At 53.4% G+C, this 17771-nt stretch overlaps 2 protein-coding genes across 8 annotated transcripts in view; both read right to left on the reverse strand.

Annotated features, from left to right (window-relative positions):
* Positions 1-48: 48 nt before the first annotated feature.
* On the reverse strand, positions 49-4585 carry LOC133351056 (uncharacterized). Of its 2 annotated transcripts, none has more exons than XM_061565952.1 (5): positions 4130-4585; positions 2528-2693; positions 2214-2371; positions 1712-1896; positions 49-300 (listed from the first exon to the last, which is right to left on the reverse strand). In XM_061565952.1, exons 1-5 carry the CDS (start codon positions 4439-4441, stop codon positions 129-131), a joined length of 993 nt encoding a protein of 330 aa, XP_061421936.1. In that variant the 5' UTR covers positions 4442-4585; the 3' UTR covers positions 49-128. The 2 variants fall into 2 exon arrangements, with proteins under 2 accessions (XP_061421936.1, XP_061421937.1); XM_061565953.1 differs by having other exon boundaries at positions 50-300; positions 4142-4585.
* A 2017-nt stretch (positions 4586-6602) lies between these two features.
* The window catches only part of LOC133351255 (EF-hand domain-containing protein D2-like), a 71566-nt gene continuing 60397 nt past the window's right edge, over positions 6603-17771 (reverse strand). For 4 of the 6 annotated variants that reach the window (XM_061566360.1, XM_061566358.1, XM_061566357.1 and 1 more), the window contains exon 4: positions 6604-8269. In XM_061566360.1, coding sequence (XP_061422344.1) covers positions 8135-8269 — 135 coding nt within the window. In that variant the 3' untranslated portion in view covers positions 6604-8134. Of the gene's footprint in view, positions 8270-17771 lie in introns of all 6 variants that reach the window. The other 2 variants (XM_061566355.1, XM_061566356.1) reach the window with 1 other exon arrangement.

Consider the following 17771-nt stretch of genomic DNA (forward strand, 5'->3'; position numbering starts at 1 on the left):
GACAACCTTGCGACTGCGAGCCGATTGCTCGACTACTGAGCAACCTGGCCGGTTTCAATCACTGAGCACATTGATGCTGTCGTTCAAACTCTGCCCAACACCATCAGGCTTTCCCTTACGTTACACATTCATGCAAAGGAGCTCCGACGCAGCTGCACACCCACCAGGGCATGCGGAGTGGCCTGTGAGCCCTGCAGGACGAGCAGCTTGAGCAGAGACACCTCGCTGTCGGGAGAGATGAAGTAAGGCCGGGGAAACAGCTCCCGCAGCAGCCGAGTCCCCGCGACCCGCTGCGTCTTCCTGAAATGGACACCGTTCACAAGCATTGGCCACCTCCTGCAACCGCATCTCAGTGATCGTGCACTCTCCACTTATTAATTTTAACACAGTTAAAAGCACAATGCACGACCTAATTTTTGTATGGCTCTGTTTATATCAATTTGTCCATCCACTGCTGGATGAATGCCTCCGTGTCAGTTACGGGGGATGTTGGACCATTCTTCACCATGCTGGTCAGCGCGGATTGGTGAAAAGTGTGGTGTTGGAGGCCTAGGACCAGTTCAGATCTGACCTGCCACTAATGTAGGCTGTGGCCAGGAACCAAATTCGGGGTGTCAGGTTGATAGCAGAGTGTGGAAACCACTGTGCCCCAGCTCCACTCTACAGCTATGTAACAAGTCCTTAACTTAAAACTAATGCCCACATCTCAAGAGATTTTTGACCTATGACCTCGTCTTTTCTGCGGCTAATAAACTCCTAAAATGTGGATGAGGCAGGAGTGTAGCACACACACACACATGTCGCACTGTAGGGATTACAGTAAATGTGTTATGCACAGTTATGGTGGACTGTGGATGATCTGTGTGTGTAACGTCATTAGTCAGTTTATCAGTCAAAGCAATTAGTTGAGACATTTCAAATAATTAGTGCCAACTTGTTTGAGTCTGGCCTTCGTGAAACGAAATGACTATTGAGGGTTGCCATGAGATGTGGTCAAATGTAAATGCCTCCATAATAAAGTTGTTTTTTGGGTTAGATCACGTGAATATAAACGTGTTGTTAAACCCGACAGCCAATTAGTAAGGTTTGCCACGTAAACATAACGTGCCAATTAGTTACTACTTCAGCACACCGGTGTGTTGAAGAGTAAACCAGAATTGTCTGGCAAAACATCGTACTCAAATTGTAAATGTTGTGTAATGTGCCCAATCTTGGCAGCTAAGCAGGCTTGAGCCTGGATAGTGCCTGAATGAGTGGCCACCATTTATAAAAAGTGTTATAGGCTACGGGGCTATGCTGTGAGCAGCAGAGGGCAGTGCAGTGAGATCCTTTATTATTCTGCACGGTTATGTCTCCTTGTATATTATCCCCCACCTTCACCAACCCGCACTCGCCAGCAGAGTGTAGTATGGTCAAACAACCCCCACAACCCGCATGGCATGGGAAGGCCCACATCTAGCAGTGGATTAACGAAAGGCTCTATGTGCGTTGTGAAGAGACAAAACTACTGCGATGTAAACAAGGCTGTTGCTTGCCAGTCAGTTATGTGGCATTGGATTTTAAGAATGAATCAGAGCCTCGTATAGTAAGTGTGAAATTTAATGCTTGCACGTGTAATGTTAATGGAAGTTTTCCACATTGACATATATTTCAAAGAGGTCAATTGATGTTCGAGTTGCAAGTGACCAAGTAGAGGGAGGTACACACACACCACTGGAATGTTGTGGAGCTCCGAGCTAGTATCTCCTCAGTGGGAAACAGCCGGAAGAGATGGGAGAAACTGGACACAGAGTCGTTGCTGCAGGAGACTTCATCGGGACGCAAGTCCAGGGTCTTCCCATGCACCGCATGCAAGTGCTGGACGTCTTCCAAACCCACGTGGTCCTTCTGTCCGCCCTGTAAACACCACCGACCGCGATCTCAGCATTCACCAGTCAATTGCAAGGGCATCTTGCAGTGACAGAACAGACGGACAAAGTTGTGTGTTAATGTACGACTGCCCGCCAAATGTATTTGAAAATCCTATGTGGCCCTCGGTAAGGACAAGGTTCCCCACCCCTCCCTAACGACAAGAGGATTCGCGAGTAAGCCAACGGATGAGATCAGTTGTCTCTCTAACGACGAAATGTAATTGACAGTGGCACAACGCAGAATTTCTATGACAGCTCTTCAGCGGCGCTCCTTCCGAAGCGACACGGCCCCAAAGCGGTTACCTTCACAAGCACGGGGTCAGCCTGGCCATAGTAGTACTGCGTAAAATTCGAGAATTCGTCCAGCAAGATGACGCTCTTCACGGCAGCGCAGAACGAGCAGTTTGGTGTGGGGTCCGAGTAAAGGGGGTTGTAGACGAGGCACTCCTGGTCGTGGTACGCTGTGGGGAGGCACCCGCACATGCCGGTCGATGGGCAAGCTACAGCACAGCCTCACAGCTAGGGGAGTGCATCGCAGAATGGTGACTGCACTTGCTGGGCTGCAGGGTGGTGGCACGGTGGCACCTGCCAGGTTGTATCTCCCCATGAGACTGCACCTGCCAGGTTGTATCTCCGCGTGATGGGGAGTGTGAGAAGCCGCACGCGTCGCAGCGCATTGTAGACCCAGCGCTGCGTATGCCGAGACACGAGCTGCTGAGTGGGTGGGTGCAGCCAGAGGCACGCGTAATACGTGAGCAGCAGCACAAGCGGCACGGCCAGTACCTGTCACACGGCACAGCCCGCACAACACACACAGCACTCATTAACATACACACATCACACACACCACGCATTAATATTATTCACACAACACACACAGCAACAACCGCCATTCGCCACTAAGTGGTGGTGACGTCACCACGGCGCTTGTGCCAAGCTAAGTGCACGTTCAGGCCATGTGAAGTGTCGAGTGCCTGCTGGCAGGTCATGGGACAGACCCAGGTGCCATGGGTTGCCTGAATGAGATGACTAGCTGATGCACCACATGTGCCGCCTACTGTGCCAAATTGCTATGCTTTAGCTACCCAGTGCTCCACAAGTTGTTGTGAGCGTTGCTCCTCTGCCCTCCGTTGTTGCGTCCTTCACAAGCCTCCTCCACAGAGGCCGATCTTGACACCACTGGTACCAGCCATCAGCAAGTCCACTCAGCTCCACATCCTCCTGCAGATCACTCCATCTCTTCTCTAGCCCGTGCCGCGCCCGTTTAGCCCCCTCAATCCGGCCGAACAAAAGCTGTTTAGGCATGCGGTGGCCGGGCATGTGGGCTACATGACCCAGCCAACGCAGCCTTACCTGCCGGAGCTCACCGATGGGACTTTGCTCAGATCTTTCGAGGATTTGTCAGCTCCTCACACAATCCAGCCTGGTTGAACACAGGATGGATAGTAGGCAGGCCAGCCTAAATGTTTCTAACTGGCGAAGATGTTCCATTGGGGGGAGGGGGGTCAACGTTTCACAAGCAAAGAGAAGGGAGGGCATGACCCTCGCGGAGAAGACCTGAAGCTTCGTGCGGAGCGACAGATCAGGTAGCTTCCACACAGCAGCGTTACACAGCCGATGAAAAGATATTGCCGCTCGACTGATTCGGAGTGAGACCTCTGCTGTCAAACCGCAGCCAGTCATGAGCACACTGCCCAGGTATGGAAAACTCTCCACTCTCTCCACAACTCCCCCATCACCAATTGGGAGTTGTGGTGGAGTGTTTGATGACACAAAATACCCAGGCAGGTTTTGGTGAGGCTGGTATTAAGGCCCCACCCACCTCTTAGGTGCACGCTCTAGGTTCAGCAGCAGCGCCACGCCATACAGCACCCATCAATACACACACAACACACACAGTACGAATTAACACACAGCACCTATTAGCACACGCTGCACATAACAGAGCCCCACACAGGCTCTATTAAAGGGCGGGCTCCAGGGGGGAGGGGTGTTAACGAGCATCTCATATTGCACGGTCCGCTACTTACGGTGCGAAAGAAGTTTAACAAACAGTACCCTACATACATTAGGGCCGGTACGGAACTCCAACGGGTGGTGCGGCGGCCACCACGCCCGGCCGCCTTTGTCTCCCTAATGTTGATGGTTGATTACACATCACACTTAACCGCCATGACTGTAGCTGTTGTGCCAGGTTAGGTGCGCCCCGAGACACGTGCCTCCCTCCTCGCCTTGAGGGCTCTGCCCGCGCTTCCCGCCTCGAGGCCGCGCTTCGCGGGTCCCCGCGAAAGACGCCATTCCTCCTCCTCTCTCTCCTCCCCGTCCTCTCTCTCCTCCTCGTCCTCTCTCTCCTCCCCGTCCTCTCTCTCCTCCCCGTCCCCAGGGCCCCCCGCGTGGCGGCTCAGCGCTTCGCGGAGCCCGCGACGCAGCTCGCGGAGTGGGGGGCCCGGGCCCCACGAGTCGCGCAACTCCGCGGCGCGGCGAGGGACGAGGAGGAGGAGAGCGGAGCGAGACGGCACGGGGGGCCGCATGGGAGGGGTGGGGGTGGCGTGAGATGGGGTGAGTGTTGTGAGAGTGGAGAAGTGTGAGATTGAGTGAGAGTGATTGTGGAGGAGAGACGTGAAGTGCTGGCGAGAGACCGACGGGGGGAGGGGATTGCACTGGGCGAGACTCACGCATCGACGATCCGATTCGTGCACGCGGAGCGCTGAATCGCGACGCGGATCGGATCGCGAGCGGCCGTCGGCAGGATGCGAGGATGTGGAGCTGAGTGTGTCGATGGTACCAGCGGTGGCCACATCGACCTCTGTGGAGGAGGACGCTTGTGAAGGACGCTACTCGGCAGTGCCAGGCTAGGTGCACGGTGAGGCTACTGGGCAGTCGCCCTCGAACAACAGCGGAGGACCGGCGCTCACAACGAGCGGAGCGCCGGGCGAATAAAACGCAAAGTCCGGGGGGGGGGGGGGGCACAGGCGGTGCATCTCTGCCAGTCAACCCATGGCACCTAGGTCTGTCCCGTGATCTGTCAGCAGCGAGCTTTCCACACTTCACATGGCCTCAAGGTGCACGTGGCCTGGCACAAACTCGATGGGAACGTTACCGCCACCTGGTGGCGACCGGCGACTGTTGTATGCGACGAGTGGAGTCCGGTCGGGGCCGCGTGACGCTCAACTCTGGTGGCGATCGTCGTCGTCCGCCAGAGCCGTCCCGAGGGGTGCAGCCATTCGGGGCGACTGCCTCGTGCCCTGCGCTTTTGGAAGAGGGGGGCGCATCGCGCTTCAACGTGAAGATGTCAGATGGAATACTTCCTCTTTGAAGGGGGATCCCGCATTCCTCTCCGATAGATGGCCCTGTTCACCACCATCTCATCATCATCGTGCTTATGATTGATAATATTGATGAGAATGCCGATAAGAAATTTAGCGTGTATGTTGAACTTCTTTCGCACCGTACGTAGCCAACCGTTGATCATCGGAGGCGCTGGGGTAGGGGTAACGCAGCAGCTGTGACGAAGCGCTTCATAGCTAATCGGAATCATCTCTCCTAAATAATGATTCTGACCAGACATTGCAATAATGTAACGTGTGCGGTGTAGAGCAGATGTGTAGCTGTGAACACTGAGACGCGTGCATCAGAGGTGACCCCTGCGTGGAGAGGAAACGCGTCCACGACTGGAACCACCAATTCGAGCTCAGAACAGCATCAGCGTGCGCGGTGGAGTATTAGGATTGGCACTACTGATGTGAATGACCGTACATAGCCAAACGCTGCTAATCGGAGGTGCGGGGGAAGGATAACAAGCTAAACACAAGGCAGTTATAAAGAAATCAGTTTTCAATGTATATTTAAGAGTGCACAGCTCCCAGTGGCTTCCTAATATCGGAAGAGCGTTCCAGACGGCCGCAGAAGCGCATCTGAAAGCGCGCGGTGCGGTGACAATTTTCGTTCGTGTGATGGTTTATGACGAGAGAACGATGACGACGAATGCTGTCGCTTCGTAGGTGGCACTGCTGATGAATCGTGGATGAAATGCCCGTGGACTCACTGCGTGCTGTACAACCCTGCAGGTCGGTATCTCTTAGCGACCCACCACCGTGCACCCAACACACTCCTCAGTAGCACTGCGTGCGGACATAAATAGGGGAACAAATCATAAAAGGCGGCGTTTTTTGGCAATAGCCCTGAGCACATCCTGAAACGCGATTGCCCGATTCGTCACCTGTTATATATTAGATTTAAGGCGACGCAGCGTCATTGGTACCATTAATATGCATTGACGCTGATATATTACGCTGTTACGTGTGATGTGACTTTTATTAAAACTTGCGTTGTACTGTAAAGCGCTCTGGAATATATTTGGTCTGTTGCACTTTGTAATTATTTGAAACATAAAAAATGGTGAATTGTTGGTTGTGCTTGTGCAACACTGCAAATGCAGCAGCATCAGACGCTGGAGTTATCCCGCCGTGGCGCATTGCCACAGCGCCTTGCACTCAGACACTTGAGAGTTCAATACCCGACCACGGCTGTCATCATTGGCGAATTGTATCTGAAACGAACGGACCTATCGGCGCTCATCCGGAAATTGAGCAATCCGCACTTACCATGGTGGGGAAGTATGGTCGAACAGCCCCATGATTGACAGGCAACATGGAGAGACCCTGATTTTCGTTTGACATTTATTTAAAATGTAAAAACTTTGAACATGTTACAACAGTACAGATGCCACGGTGCTGGGAATAGTTTTCGGTTTTGAACGAGCAAATCAACCTATTGTCGATCGCCCATCCACGTGCACTACGCGTGCTGCACATCATCCTGGCTATCACGACCCTAACTAACCCCCCGGATATGACTTACGGTCAAGGACAAAAGCGTGAACCAATAAGCACATATGTCCCTGCACATAATATAACATATGTAGTTGTTTTACACTTCCCATCAGCCGCACGGCCTTATGGAAGTGCATCACTGCAGCAGAATTGGTTCAACAAGAAAAACTGGACCAGCTTCGATATTCAGTGGACTCATCAGCAGTCAGGCTTGCTTGGGCCAATGCTGGCAAACTGCCAGATGTTCGATATGGGTCCTAGTTTTGACACAAAACTGTATTTAACACACGGAACACAAATGAAAAACGATTGTATGTTGAACTTCTTTCGCACCATAAGTAGACAACCGTGCTCATCGGAGGTGCAGGGGTTGCGTGTCATGTGTCAAAGAGCTCCATGGCTCATCGGATTCCTCCAGTCTAAATAAAGATGACGATTCTGATCACATACATTATATAAAATGTGCAGCTCAGAGTAGATGTGGGGCTGTCGAACACTGAGACGGGACGCGTGCATCAGAAGTGACCCGTGCGTGAGGATGAAACGCGCCCACGACTGGAACCACTGATTCGGGCTCACCTGAGCCCAGCAGCAGCAGCGTGGGTGGTGGAGCATGCCAGATGGGTCCTGCCCACGGCGGAGGTTAATCTCCCATTTCTGTTGTTTATGACCACGGTGCCAGCAGATGGCAGTGCAGCACTCTCACCAAATCCCATTGCTGCACTTTGCTATACAGTACCCCCAACTACTTCTGCCCCCCCCTCCTTCATCAAGCCGCACTGACCAGCGTCGTGAAGTATGGTCAAACAACACACTGCGAACCGCACGGTGTGGGGAGGCCCTCATCCAGCAATGGACTGACACGAGGGCAGTGCGTTGTTTAAAAAAAGGTCAACCGTTTTGGGGACTCGGTTCAAACGAGGTCACTGCTCAACTCCATCGGCAGCACGGATAACGATTAGTAAGTAGTAGTAATAGATCATGCAGCCACCACCACCGCACACACAGTAATGAGCACCGCTCACGCCAGGAGGGCCAACTCACTCCACGGTGGTGGCACTCAAAGCAAGGATTTCTCGGCAGCTTTGTGTGGTGCGATGCGTGAGCTGACCGCTGATGCGTCTGAAACAGAGCGAGCATTCGTATCAAGTGCAACAGCCGTGGCGAGCTGAGTAACAGTCCCTTTCACTGCCACTCTAGACGCATGTATTTAAAATATACATGAAGTATACAGGTTATGCTGCTCCCCAGTAAAATGTGTTTTTTTGGAAGGGACTATACATTCGTATCCACCATCACCCAAACGTGTTGGCCATTCAAATAAGAAGTGCATTGGAAAGCCGACATGAGAGACAAATGCCGGTGGCAGCGATGCATCGATTCCCCGGGGCTTCAGTTCGCAAAGGCTGACTGGAGCTGGCGGAAGGCGGCGCGACGCTGCTGCTGCTCCCCCGCCTGGCGCCGCTTCTCCTCCTGCTCCGCGCGGATCTCCGCCTCGAAGCGGCTCGTCTCCGCCATGGCCTGCACCTGTCGGCACGCACCACGCACGCACAGGCGGCGTCCACATCCAATGCCCTCCTCTACAATGACACGCATTACAATATTATTAATAAACTCCTTTAAAAACAAGGGTTTTATCAACAACTTCGTTTAACTCACGGTCGAGAAGTTCGTCAATGGCGCCTGAGACACGTGATGCCGGCTTTTTGTGCGAGCCGATTCCACCGTTTAGGGACCGCGGCGTTTTTGACCTACACCAATATATATAAACTAGCATAAGTACCCGGCGTTGCCCGGGTGAAAAATATATTTCTTAATAACCTTACATATATACACAGATGGGCTGCTACCCCTGCCCCCCCCCAGCCACGATCTCCTCGGCCGCTGTGCAGTAATATGTACGGCCTATAGTGTGGTGGGGTGTCGAGGCCTAGTACCGTGCAGAGCCTCCGGCCTCGCCTAAATTGCCCACCTGGCTGAGGCTGGGTGCCGGGGCCGTTACCCCCCCCCCCCCCCCGCGCTACAATAATACTGTCTAATCGCTATAATTTTATTATCTACCGACCCTATAATAGTAATAGCACACATTGCGGTGGGGGGGGGGGGGAGTGAAGAGGACGTGAAACTTTGATGAATTTACCTCAGAGTCGCGTGTTAATGCGTGCGCATATTTTTTACGGGAATTAAAAATGGCGTCCATCCCGCAGCGAATGCGTCGCTACCCGTTGCCAGGGGCAACCGCCATCCAATGAAACTGCGTATGGTCCGGCGACACACAGACAGACAGACAGATTTGCGATTTTATATATATAGACTAACATAAGTACCCGCGTTGCCCGGGTGAAAAATATATTTGTTAATAACCTTACATATATACACAGATGGGCTGCTACCCCTGCCCCAGCCACGATCTCCTCGGCCGCTGTGCAGTAATATGTACGGCCTATAGTGTGGTGGGGTGTCGAGGCCTAGTACCGTGCAGAGCCTCTGGCCTCGCCTAAATTGCCCACCCAGCTGAGGCTGGGTACGGGTGCCGTTCCCCCCCCCCCCCCCCCCGCGCTACAATAATACTGTCTAATCGCTATAATTGTATTATCTACCGACCCTATAATAGTAATTGCACACATTGGGGTGGGGGGGGGGGAGTGAAGAGGACGTGAAACTTTGATGAATTTACCTCAGAGTCGCGTGTTAATGCGTGCGCATATTTTTAACGGGAATTAAAAATTAAAAATGGCGTCCATCCCGCAGCGAATGCGTCGCTAACCGTTGCCAGGGGCAACCGCCGTCCAATGAAACTGCGTATGGTCCGGCGACAAACAGACAGACTGACAGACAGATTTGCGATTTTATATATATTGATAATAGAGCGTCCATACAAAATGTGAATTGCTTTAAAGTAGCGAATTAATTGATTAATTGATTTTCATACAGGCATGCATTGTCACCGGATCTTAGAACGTGTGCAAAATGTGGAATTGATTGAACAACGGGAAGTGGACGACATTTTTATTACAAGATTTGACCACGACAAACAGGAATCAAGTTAAGTAAAATCTTTGAAAATAAGTAATATTTAAAATACTTTTTTTTAAACTCGCTTTAATGAAATGTAGTGTACGAGTAATAGCAGAACTCCACGACTCCAGGAAGTGGCCCCGAGGCTTGCCATAACGTAAGGGGCCGTGGTGATTTACAGCCAATGTCAGTTGAGCATGGACAATTAGATCCAAGCCGAAACATAACATAAAAAAGATGGTTTAAAATTTTTTTTATGATAGAATATAGTATTTCCACGACTATGACATACGTATACCAAGTTTGCAGTCGATAGCACACTCGGAAGTGGGTTAAAATTGAGTTACACGATTTAAGGATACAACAACAGAGTGAGTTAAATAAACGCGTGTAATAAAAAGGTATAAATTTCTCCCCCAACTTTATCTCGATTGTGCTGTCAGGGTCACGCCACAGGACGACCTATACAGAGATGCCCGTTTCAAATAACCTCCGGGCCACGCAGTAGAGGGCAGCACCTTCCCAGCCACTCTGCACTGAGCAAATGTTTCGTCGTGTGACAGTAAAGCCGATATTTTTCATTTCCAGAGCTGGAATTTAACCAAATCAGTGGCAAAAAAAAAAATTCAGTGAGATGGCTTTTTTGCAATCTTCTTCTTTCGTATGGCATTTTGGGAAATTGCAACTGATTACAAATTGATGTCGATATTTGATTTCCATTCCACTGCTTCAGGAGTAGCCGCGTGGATTTGTTTCAAATCGCCGACAGTCCTTCACGAGATGTTGCACAGTCTGAGATGTCGCACCACAGTCACGACAAAAATATTACCAATATTTTTGTAATGATTTGTGATCTGGCTGACACCACCCCACTCTTTACATTTGAGGACTGTTTAATCACAGGCAGTTGCCTGTGTAATGCGAGCAAGGAAAGAGGGGGCAGAGTCTGGGTCACGTGAGGAGAAGGAGGAGTCAGGGTCACGTGACAGAGAGGATTTAGGGGGAGAACTGGAAGCGATCTGGGAGTTGAGAAGGAGTGGAAACAGGGGGAGGCCACGCTATTTGTCACGTGGTGAAAGGCCACGGCACCGTCGGCCAACGGTGTACGTGGGGCATAGCAGAGCTAGTGGGATAGAGTTAGTGGAGTCGAGCTAGTGGAGGAGAGCTAGTGGAGTGTGGGAAGCTAGCCGGGTGTGAAGAGCTAGCAGAGTGTGGGGGGCACACGGAGCAGCGGTGTGGCTGCAGAGCGGAGCGGCGGTGGGGCTGCAGAGCGGAGCAGTGGTGTGGCTGCGGAGCGGAGCAGCGGTGTGGCTGCAGAGTGCACGGGGGAGGAGGTGTGGGTCTGAGCGAGGACACCGCAGGGGCGAGAGAGATAATAACCCGAATAAAAGACAACGGAGACCTACACTGTCTGAAGAGTCCTTTATTACATTGGTGTCAGAAGTGAAACGGCATGTCGAACAGCTCAGAAGAAAGAACATCCCTGCACCATCTTCTGCACCATCTTCTGAAGACGATCTTCCTCTGGCGGTGGCGCTACCGACGATGGAAGGAGGAGGCGACGCAGGGGCGAGCGACGCGCCGGGGGTGCAGGATGTTACCGGCTCAGCAGGTCCGTCCGCGTTGGTGGACGCCGACGAAGGATGGCGACACGTGGCGGCCCAACTTGAGTCGCTGAAGGCTGTTTTAACGCAGTTATGCACCCTGGTGACGCCCACGATGAGTTCGGGGAGGCCAAGCGGGGACCATCCGACTGGGGCCTTGCCGACGCTGCCAGCACTCTCCAACACGCGGCACGAAACCGCCATCTTGGGAGTGGCTGGGGAGGAACGGCGGGAAGCCGCCATCTTGCTGCCTCCACCACGGGGAGCCGCCATTTTGAACACGTTGCGGAGTGACGCCATCTTGTCGCTGCCGCACGAATCACCATCGACGGAAGACGGCGGAGCGGGGACCCGCAGCCATCGTCTAACGACTGTGAAAGAGTTCTCCATCGGCAGAGATTGGAGCGCATTCGCCTGCCGTTTTCAAGCGGCTGTACGATCCGCGAAATGGACGGATGCGGAAGCCTTGGAGGTCCTGCCAACGCTTCTTGACGACGAGTCCGTCAGGTTCTTCCGCTCCATCAAGGCCGTGTTTGGGGTGTTTGAAGAAATGGCGGAGGCGTATGAGCCCCCGGACGATGCTCATCCTAGGTCCGTGCGCGGCAACGGGCACCTGAAGAATCGCCGGTGGCATTCCGGGGCGCTGTGATGGAGCTAGCTATGGCCGCGTATCCGGAGACAGAGCCCGATTTGTTGGAACCTCTGATATTGGGCAAGATGTTGGAGTTATCCAGGGACTTGGGCATCCCCATGCCGGTGTGCGGGCACAATAAGTTAACGTCCCGGGCGGCGGCTAAGTGCCAGGATGCCCAATTTAACCTTCGACGGTGGAAACAGGTGTCAGCTTGGACAGGGGGCCCCACTGTCGAAGGCGGTGCGACAGGGTGGGACCCGAAGAAGGCTGTCTACGTTCGAGACAACAGGGGTCCTGAGGAGTTGATGGCAGCATCCACCCAGTGGGCTGCTCGAGGGGGAGCAGGGTTGTGCTCTGGGACGCCGGCGCGGGAGCGCCAAGACAGAGGGGGTGCTGCACGGCGAACCGACTTGGCGTGTTTCCGCTGCGGCCGTAAGGCCCACTTCGCCAGAGAATGCTGGGCTCGCATTCTGCGGCCGCCCCAGCAGGAGGCCTCGGCCACAGACGCGAAGCGGCAGGACCATCCACGACAGGCAAGTCGGTACGCATCAGACATCCGGCAAGGCCTGTCATCTCATGCATCACCATCGCCGCGCGGTCCGCGTGCCATTAATAACGGGGGGGCGGTGATTGACCCATGTCGCTCGCTGACGCAGTGGCGGAAATTGAAATTTAAGCCCAAGAAGTGTCACCTACTGCAACGATCCGTGCGCTATTTGGGCCACATAGTCAGTGCGGACGGGATGGCCACGGACCCAGAGAAGATGGCATGCATTCGTAACTGGCCGACTCCGGCCACAGTGGGGGACGTACGTCGGTTCGTTGGGTTCGCTTCATATTATTGCAGGTTCGTTCCGAACTTTGCTATGATCGCTAGGCCGTTGCACCTTCCTTACGGTGAAGGGCCGGAGGTTCAGCTGGGGGCCGACGGAGGAAGCGGCGTTTGAGGGCCTACGCGATTGTTTGGCAACGGCACCGACGTTGGACTATCCAGATTTTGATCGGCATTTTATTCTGGATACTAACGCTAGTGACACCGGGATTGGGGCCGTTCTGTCACAGTCCAAGGGCGGCGTTGAACGCGTAGTAGCTTACGGTAGCCATGTGCTGTCTCCGGCAGAGACCCGCTACTGCGTTACTTGCCGCGAACTATTGGCTATTGTGCATTTTCTCCGCCAATATCGGCCGTATCTATACGGCCGTACGTTTATTGTTCGCACGGACCATGCGGCTTTGCAATATGCCCTGAGAGTTGACCAACCGTCTGGCCAATTGGCACAATGGTTGAAAACCCTGCAGGAATTTTCGTTCGAAATTCAGTATCGGAAGGGGTCGCATCACGCGAACGTGGACGCACTCTCCAGATTGCCGCAGGGATCCCCTTGTGCTTGCGCTTCGGGTACGAATAGGTGTACGTGGGTTCCGCAACCCCCTCGGCCTGTTGTGTCAGCTGTCGAGGTGCTCGAGGCTCCCGTATGCCTAGGACCGGCTGATGGGGTTTTGAACCTGCCGCGCTCGGTATGGATTCGTGAGCAATTGCTTGATGAGTCGCTGGGGGCCTTGCAGGGTCGGGCTGCGAAAGGGACTGGGGGGACCGCTGTCCGGTGGGATGCCGGGAGCCGCTCTCCGGGATGGGTTGCTGATGTGGAGGGAAGGGTTGCACGATCGCTGGCGTCTGGTGGTGCCGTCATCGTTACGGTACGAGTTGGATCGGACTCTGCACTCCGAGACTTTGTTACATCTCGGGGTGCAGAAAACCTTGTTGACGTTGCAGCGGGACTACTTCTGGCACGGCATGACGACTGATGTCGTCGGGCACATTCGGGCGTGTCCCGAATGTGCCCGGCGGAAGCCGCCTAAACACCCATATGTGCCACCAGTGCAGTCCATACAGGTGTCTCGGATTAACGAGTTGGTGGCGTTGGATATTTTGGGGCCCTTCCTGCCATCCGCTAGGGGGAATACATTTTTGCTGGTCGGGGTGGAATATCTTTCCCGCTGGCTGATGGCTTGGCCCTTACCCAACCAGTCGGCGGCGTCTATCATAGACGCGTTCCTGTTCGGATATATAATGGACAAAGGGGCGCCGGAAAGGTTGCTCACGGACCAAGGGTGGAATTTTTTTTCTAAATTGTTGGCTGAGGTGTGTGCTGCACTGGGAACCAAGAAGATTCGGACGTCTCCCTACCACCCGCAAACGGATGGCATGGTGGAACGGCTTAATCGGACCCTGTCGGCCATGCTATGTCACACGGTTAGCGAAAAGCAGGCTGATTGGGATTTGCATATCCCTGGGGTACTCTCCGCATACCGGATGACGCCTCATGCGTCGACGGGGTACTCACCTTTTTTTTAAATGTACAGCCGCGAGAATGTGCCACCAGTGGACGTGCAGCTGGGTCCGGGGGCGAAGGGTCCTGTTAAGCCTCTCCCCGAGTACATTCAGGACGCTGTTCGTCGCGTGGCAGAGGCACGAGAGGGGGCCCGATTGGCTACGACCAAGACCCAGGCCCGGAATGAACGTTGCGCTCGGCGCTCGGATGGGGAATCCCCCTGGCGAGTGGGGGACATGGCCTGGCTGCACTGCCCGCAGGTGCGGGCGGCGACCTCCCCTAAGTTGCACAAACCATGGCAGGGGCCGGTTAAGCTTATTGAGGTTCCTAGTCCGCAGTCCGCACGTGTTCGGTTCGGATCGCAGCGCTGGTACGTCCATACGTCTCGTTTGAAACCCTACGTGGCCCCGCAGATGGATGCGTCATCTCCTAATCTTGCCTTGCCGGTGTCTGTTGCATCCGACGCGCCTCTGACTTTGCCTGTTCAACCTGCAAGCGCGCCTGTCGTGCCTTCTACAGACAAACCGGCCGTGACACTGATGGATACAGCGAATCCTGCTCTGGGTGGGCCTACCACGGCGACAGGGACACTTGACCCCGCTGCCCCTCCAACCCCGCCATGGACGCGATTGCGGGAGACCCCGGCGACGGGTCTCTCTGGGGAACGGGACTTTGGTATTGACAGGCCTCCAACAGTGGCGGGCGGTTCCGATCCCGCCGCTCTTAAAACCCTGTCGCGGTCGCGGTCTGTGGGGGGGCCGCCTCCCGTTCGGGACGGGCCGGCGACCCGCACACGTTCCAAGTCTCTTTCCTTTCGTTAATTGTTGTTGTTGTTGTGTTGTTATAATCTCCGTTGTCTGGTGATGCCCGATGGTTGTAATTTGCTCGCATTATTTTGTTCTGTTGCAGCCGGGGACGGCTGGGTTTTTCATCAGGGGGGGGGGGGGGTCATGTAATGCGAGCAAGGAAAGAGGGGGCGGAGTCTGGGTCACGTGAGGAGAAGGAGGAGTCAGGGTCACATGAGGGAGAGGATTTAGGGGGAGAACTGGAAGCGATCTGGGAGTTGAGAAGGAGTGGAAACAGGGGGAGGCCACGCTGGGCAGTGGCGAGAGGGTGGCGCCATTTGCCACGTGGTGAAAGGCCACAGCACCATCGGCCAGCGGTGTACGTGGGGCACAGCAGAGCTAGTGGGATAGAATTAGTGGAGTCGTGCTAGTGGAGGAGAGCTAGTGGAGTGTGGGAAGCTAGCCGGGTGTGAAGAGCTAGCAGAGTGTGCAGGGCACACGGAGCAGCAGTGTGGCTGCAGAGCGGAGCAGTGGTGGGGCTGCAGAGCGGAGCAGCGGTGTGGCTGCGGAGCGGAGCAGCGGTGTGGCTGCAGAGTGCACGGGGGAGGAGGTGCGGGTCTGAGCGAGGACGCCGCAGGGGCGAGAGAGACAAGAACCCGAATAAAGGACAACGGAGACCTACACTGTCTGAAGATTCCTTTATTACACCTGTATTCAAACCCAGGATTGTCAGATGTGCCAGCTCAGCACAATAGCCTTTGAGCTACCTGAAAACTGCTCACATAGAACATTTAAATGTGAGAATATTAATATTTCAAACTCCACGGATAAGTTTGGAGCAGTTGGGGCCATGGCTGAAATGACGGTATATGTTCATCGAGTGAATTGATACTACGCTCCTCCTCCATCACCTTCAGTGAATTTTGGCTATCGCCAGATGAAGCTGGTTGTTGTAATCACCAGCGAAACGTACTCGAATTGTAAATGGTGTGGGTTTACACTCCAGAAGTAATAACTAATTGGCACGTTTTGTGTACGTGACAAACCTTACGACTGTAATTGGCTGTCGGGTGGTGGCAGGTTTATATTTACGCGCTCTAACCCAAACAAAACCTTTATTATGGATACTCAGTATGCCCGCTGGAGGTGGCGTCGTCAATCATCACCTCCATGACTACGAGAAGGGCCACATCACGTCTACAGCACGCGCATATCCAGCCGACTCAGCATTGGTCACACGACAAACCCCATGAACTTTAAACTTGTATTTGCACTTGACTTTACTAAATGCCAAATCCAAGAATTTAAAATATCAGATTGTCCGTCTTTCGCAAAGAAAATTACTCTGTCACAGGGTGAGTAAGAAGGTGCGATAAGAGTTCATCTGAATGGATCTTAGAAGTGGTTCTGTGATATCCGCTGTAATACGTATACCATTTTAAAAAATGTTGAGGATAATAATGCATTAGTTCCTGTGCTTGCATAACGTTTTGTTTCTTCTATAAGTGTTTTAATTGAAAGGAACTTGGCACCACAGACAGGAGACAAACTTGACTTGAGAGCTATGTAACACTGAGAAGCCTGTAGGAAGGCCTTTAGGTTGGCTCATAATGTGCCGGAGTGATCCCCTACTACTCCGGGTGCCCGTTGTAGTGATTGGCTGCATCGCACCAGGCGTGGAACACGATGCCACTATGACCCCCGTCTCTCCGAAAAAGGAGCATGGATTGATGGCCAGCCTGTTGGGGTCAAATTAAATTGGTAAAGTCTCCCAATACTTCACAAAGGAGAGAGAGTACTCCTCTTTCTCATGGAAAAGATCGGATAAGAAATGAAATAAATACTTTGCATACATTGGTCAATTCACAATGCTGGTAAATCCAGGCATGCCACCACTGAACTGTGGGAAGGCCAGCAGTGGCGAGGGCACTGCGTGGCTTGCGTGGGTCGAGCGCGGTTGCCCGTGGCTCTTAGACGGCCACCCCATCATCAGGAGACCCGGCTGTATGCCATCAAGACAGAGAGACACCACTGGACGAGTAGTGGGAGGCAGGGGAGAGGAAGAAGAGGAGGAGCTGTCACACGGCCGTAATGAGTTAATAGCGGTAAGCTATTGAGGAGTTTCAGGAGCAGTGGAGCTGTGGAAAGAAGCTCTGAAGAGTTGACGTTGCGGAAGCGTGAACGTGCAAAGAGTTGTCGGTGACTCAGTGGAGGTAAGCGCGACTCGGGGAGAAGATCCACAGGATAGCTTTGCTGGGCGGCAGGGCTTTTGACATCAGTTTTAGGATGAGCAACTTATTGCAGCGCTTCCTGACATGGTTTGAGGAAAAGGTAGGCGAGAGGACTCTGTCACTGCTCAAACTGCAACTGTTGTCAGAACTGGACACAAAAATGGTGACGGTTTTTCTGTATAACGAATCACTACTAGACCACGATGTGGAGGTGTGGTTGTGACAGCACTGCCTTTTGTTGTCGAGTGGCAAGCGTGTCCAGGACTCACTGGGCATTTGGACAGGGGCTAGGCAGTGGTGGGTGAGATTAAAAGCTGTGGACGGTGCCCTGCAGCAGATCCCGAGTGCCCTTAACATCAGGGGCAGCAGGGGCTACGTCGTTTACGAGGGCCAACCCAAATTTTGCAGGAGGTGTGGTGGACGA

The sequence above is a fragment of the Lethenteron reissneri genome, chromosome 36 (assembly GCF_015708825.2).
Source record: "Lethenteron reissneri isolate LAM-NWPU_2019-01 chromosome 36, ASM1570882v1, whole genome shotgun sequence".
Classification (NCBI taxonomy): domain Eukaryota; kingdom Metazoa; phylum Chordata; class Hyperoartia; order Petromyzontiformes; family Petromyzontidae; genus Lethenteron; species Lethenteron reissneri.

Coding starts and splice junctions, on each gene's coding strand:
- LOC133351056 (XM_061565952.1), bottom strand. CDS start 4,441: ATGCGGCCCCCCGTGCCGTCTCGCTCCGCTCTCCTCCTCCTCGTCCCT. Junction 2,694..4,129: donor CCCTCAAGGCGAGGAGGGAG/GCACGTGTCTCG, acceptor GCCGTGTGACAG/GTACTGGCCGTGCCGCTTGT. Junction 301..1,711: donor AGCTCCACAACATTCCAGTG/GTGTGTGTGTAC, acceptor TGTCCATTTCAG/GAAGACGCAGCGGGTCGCGG.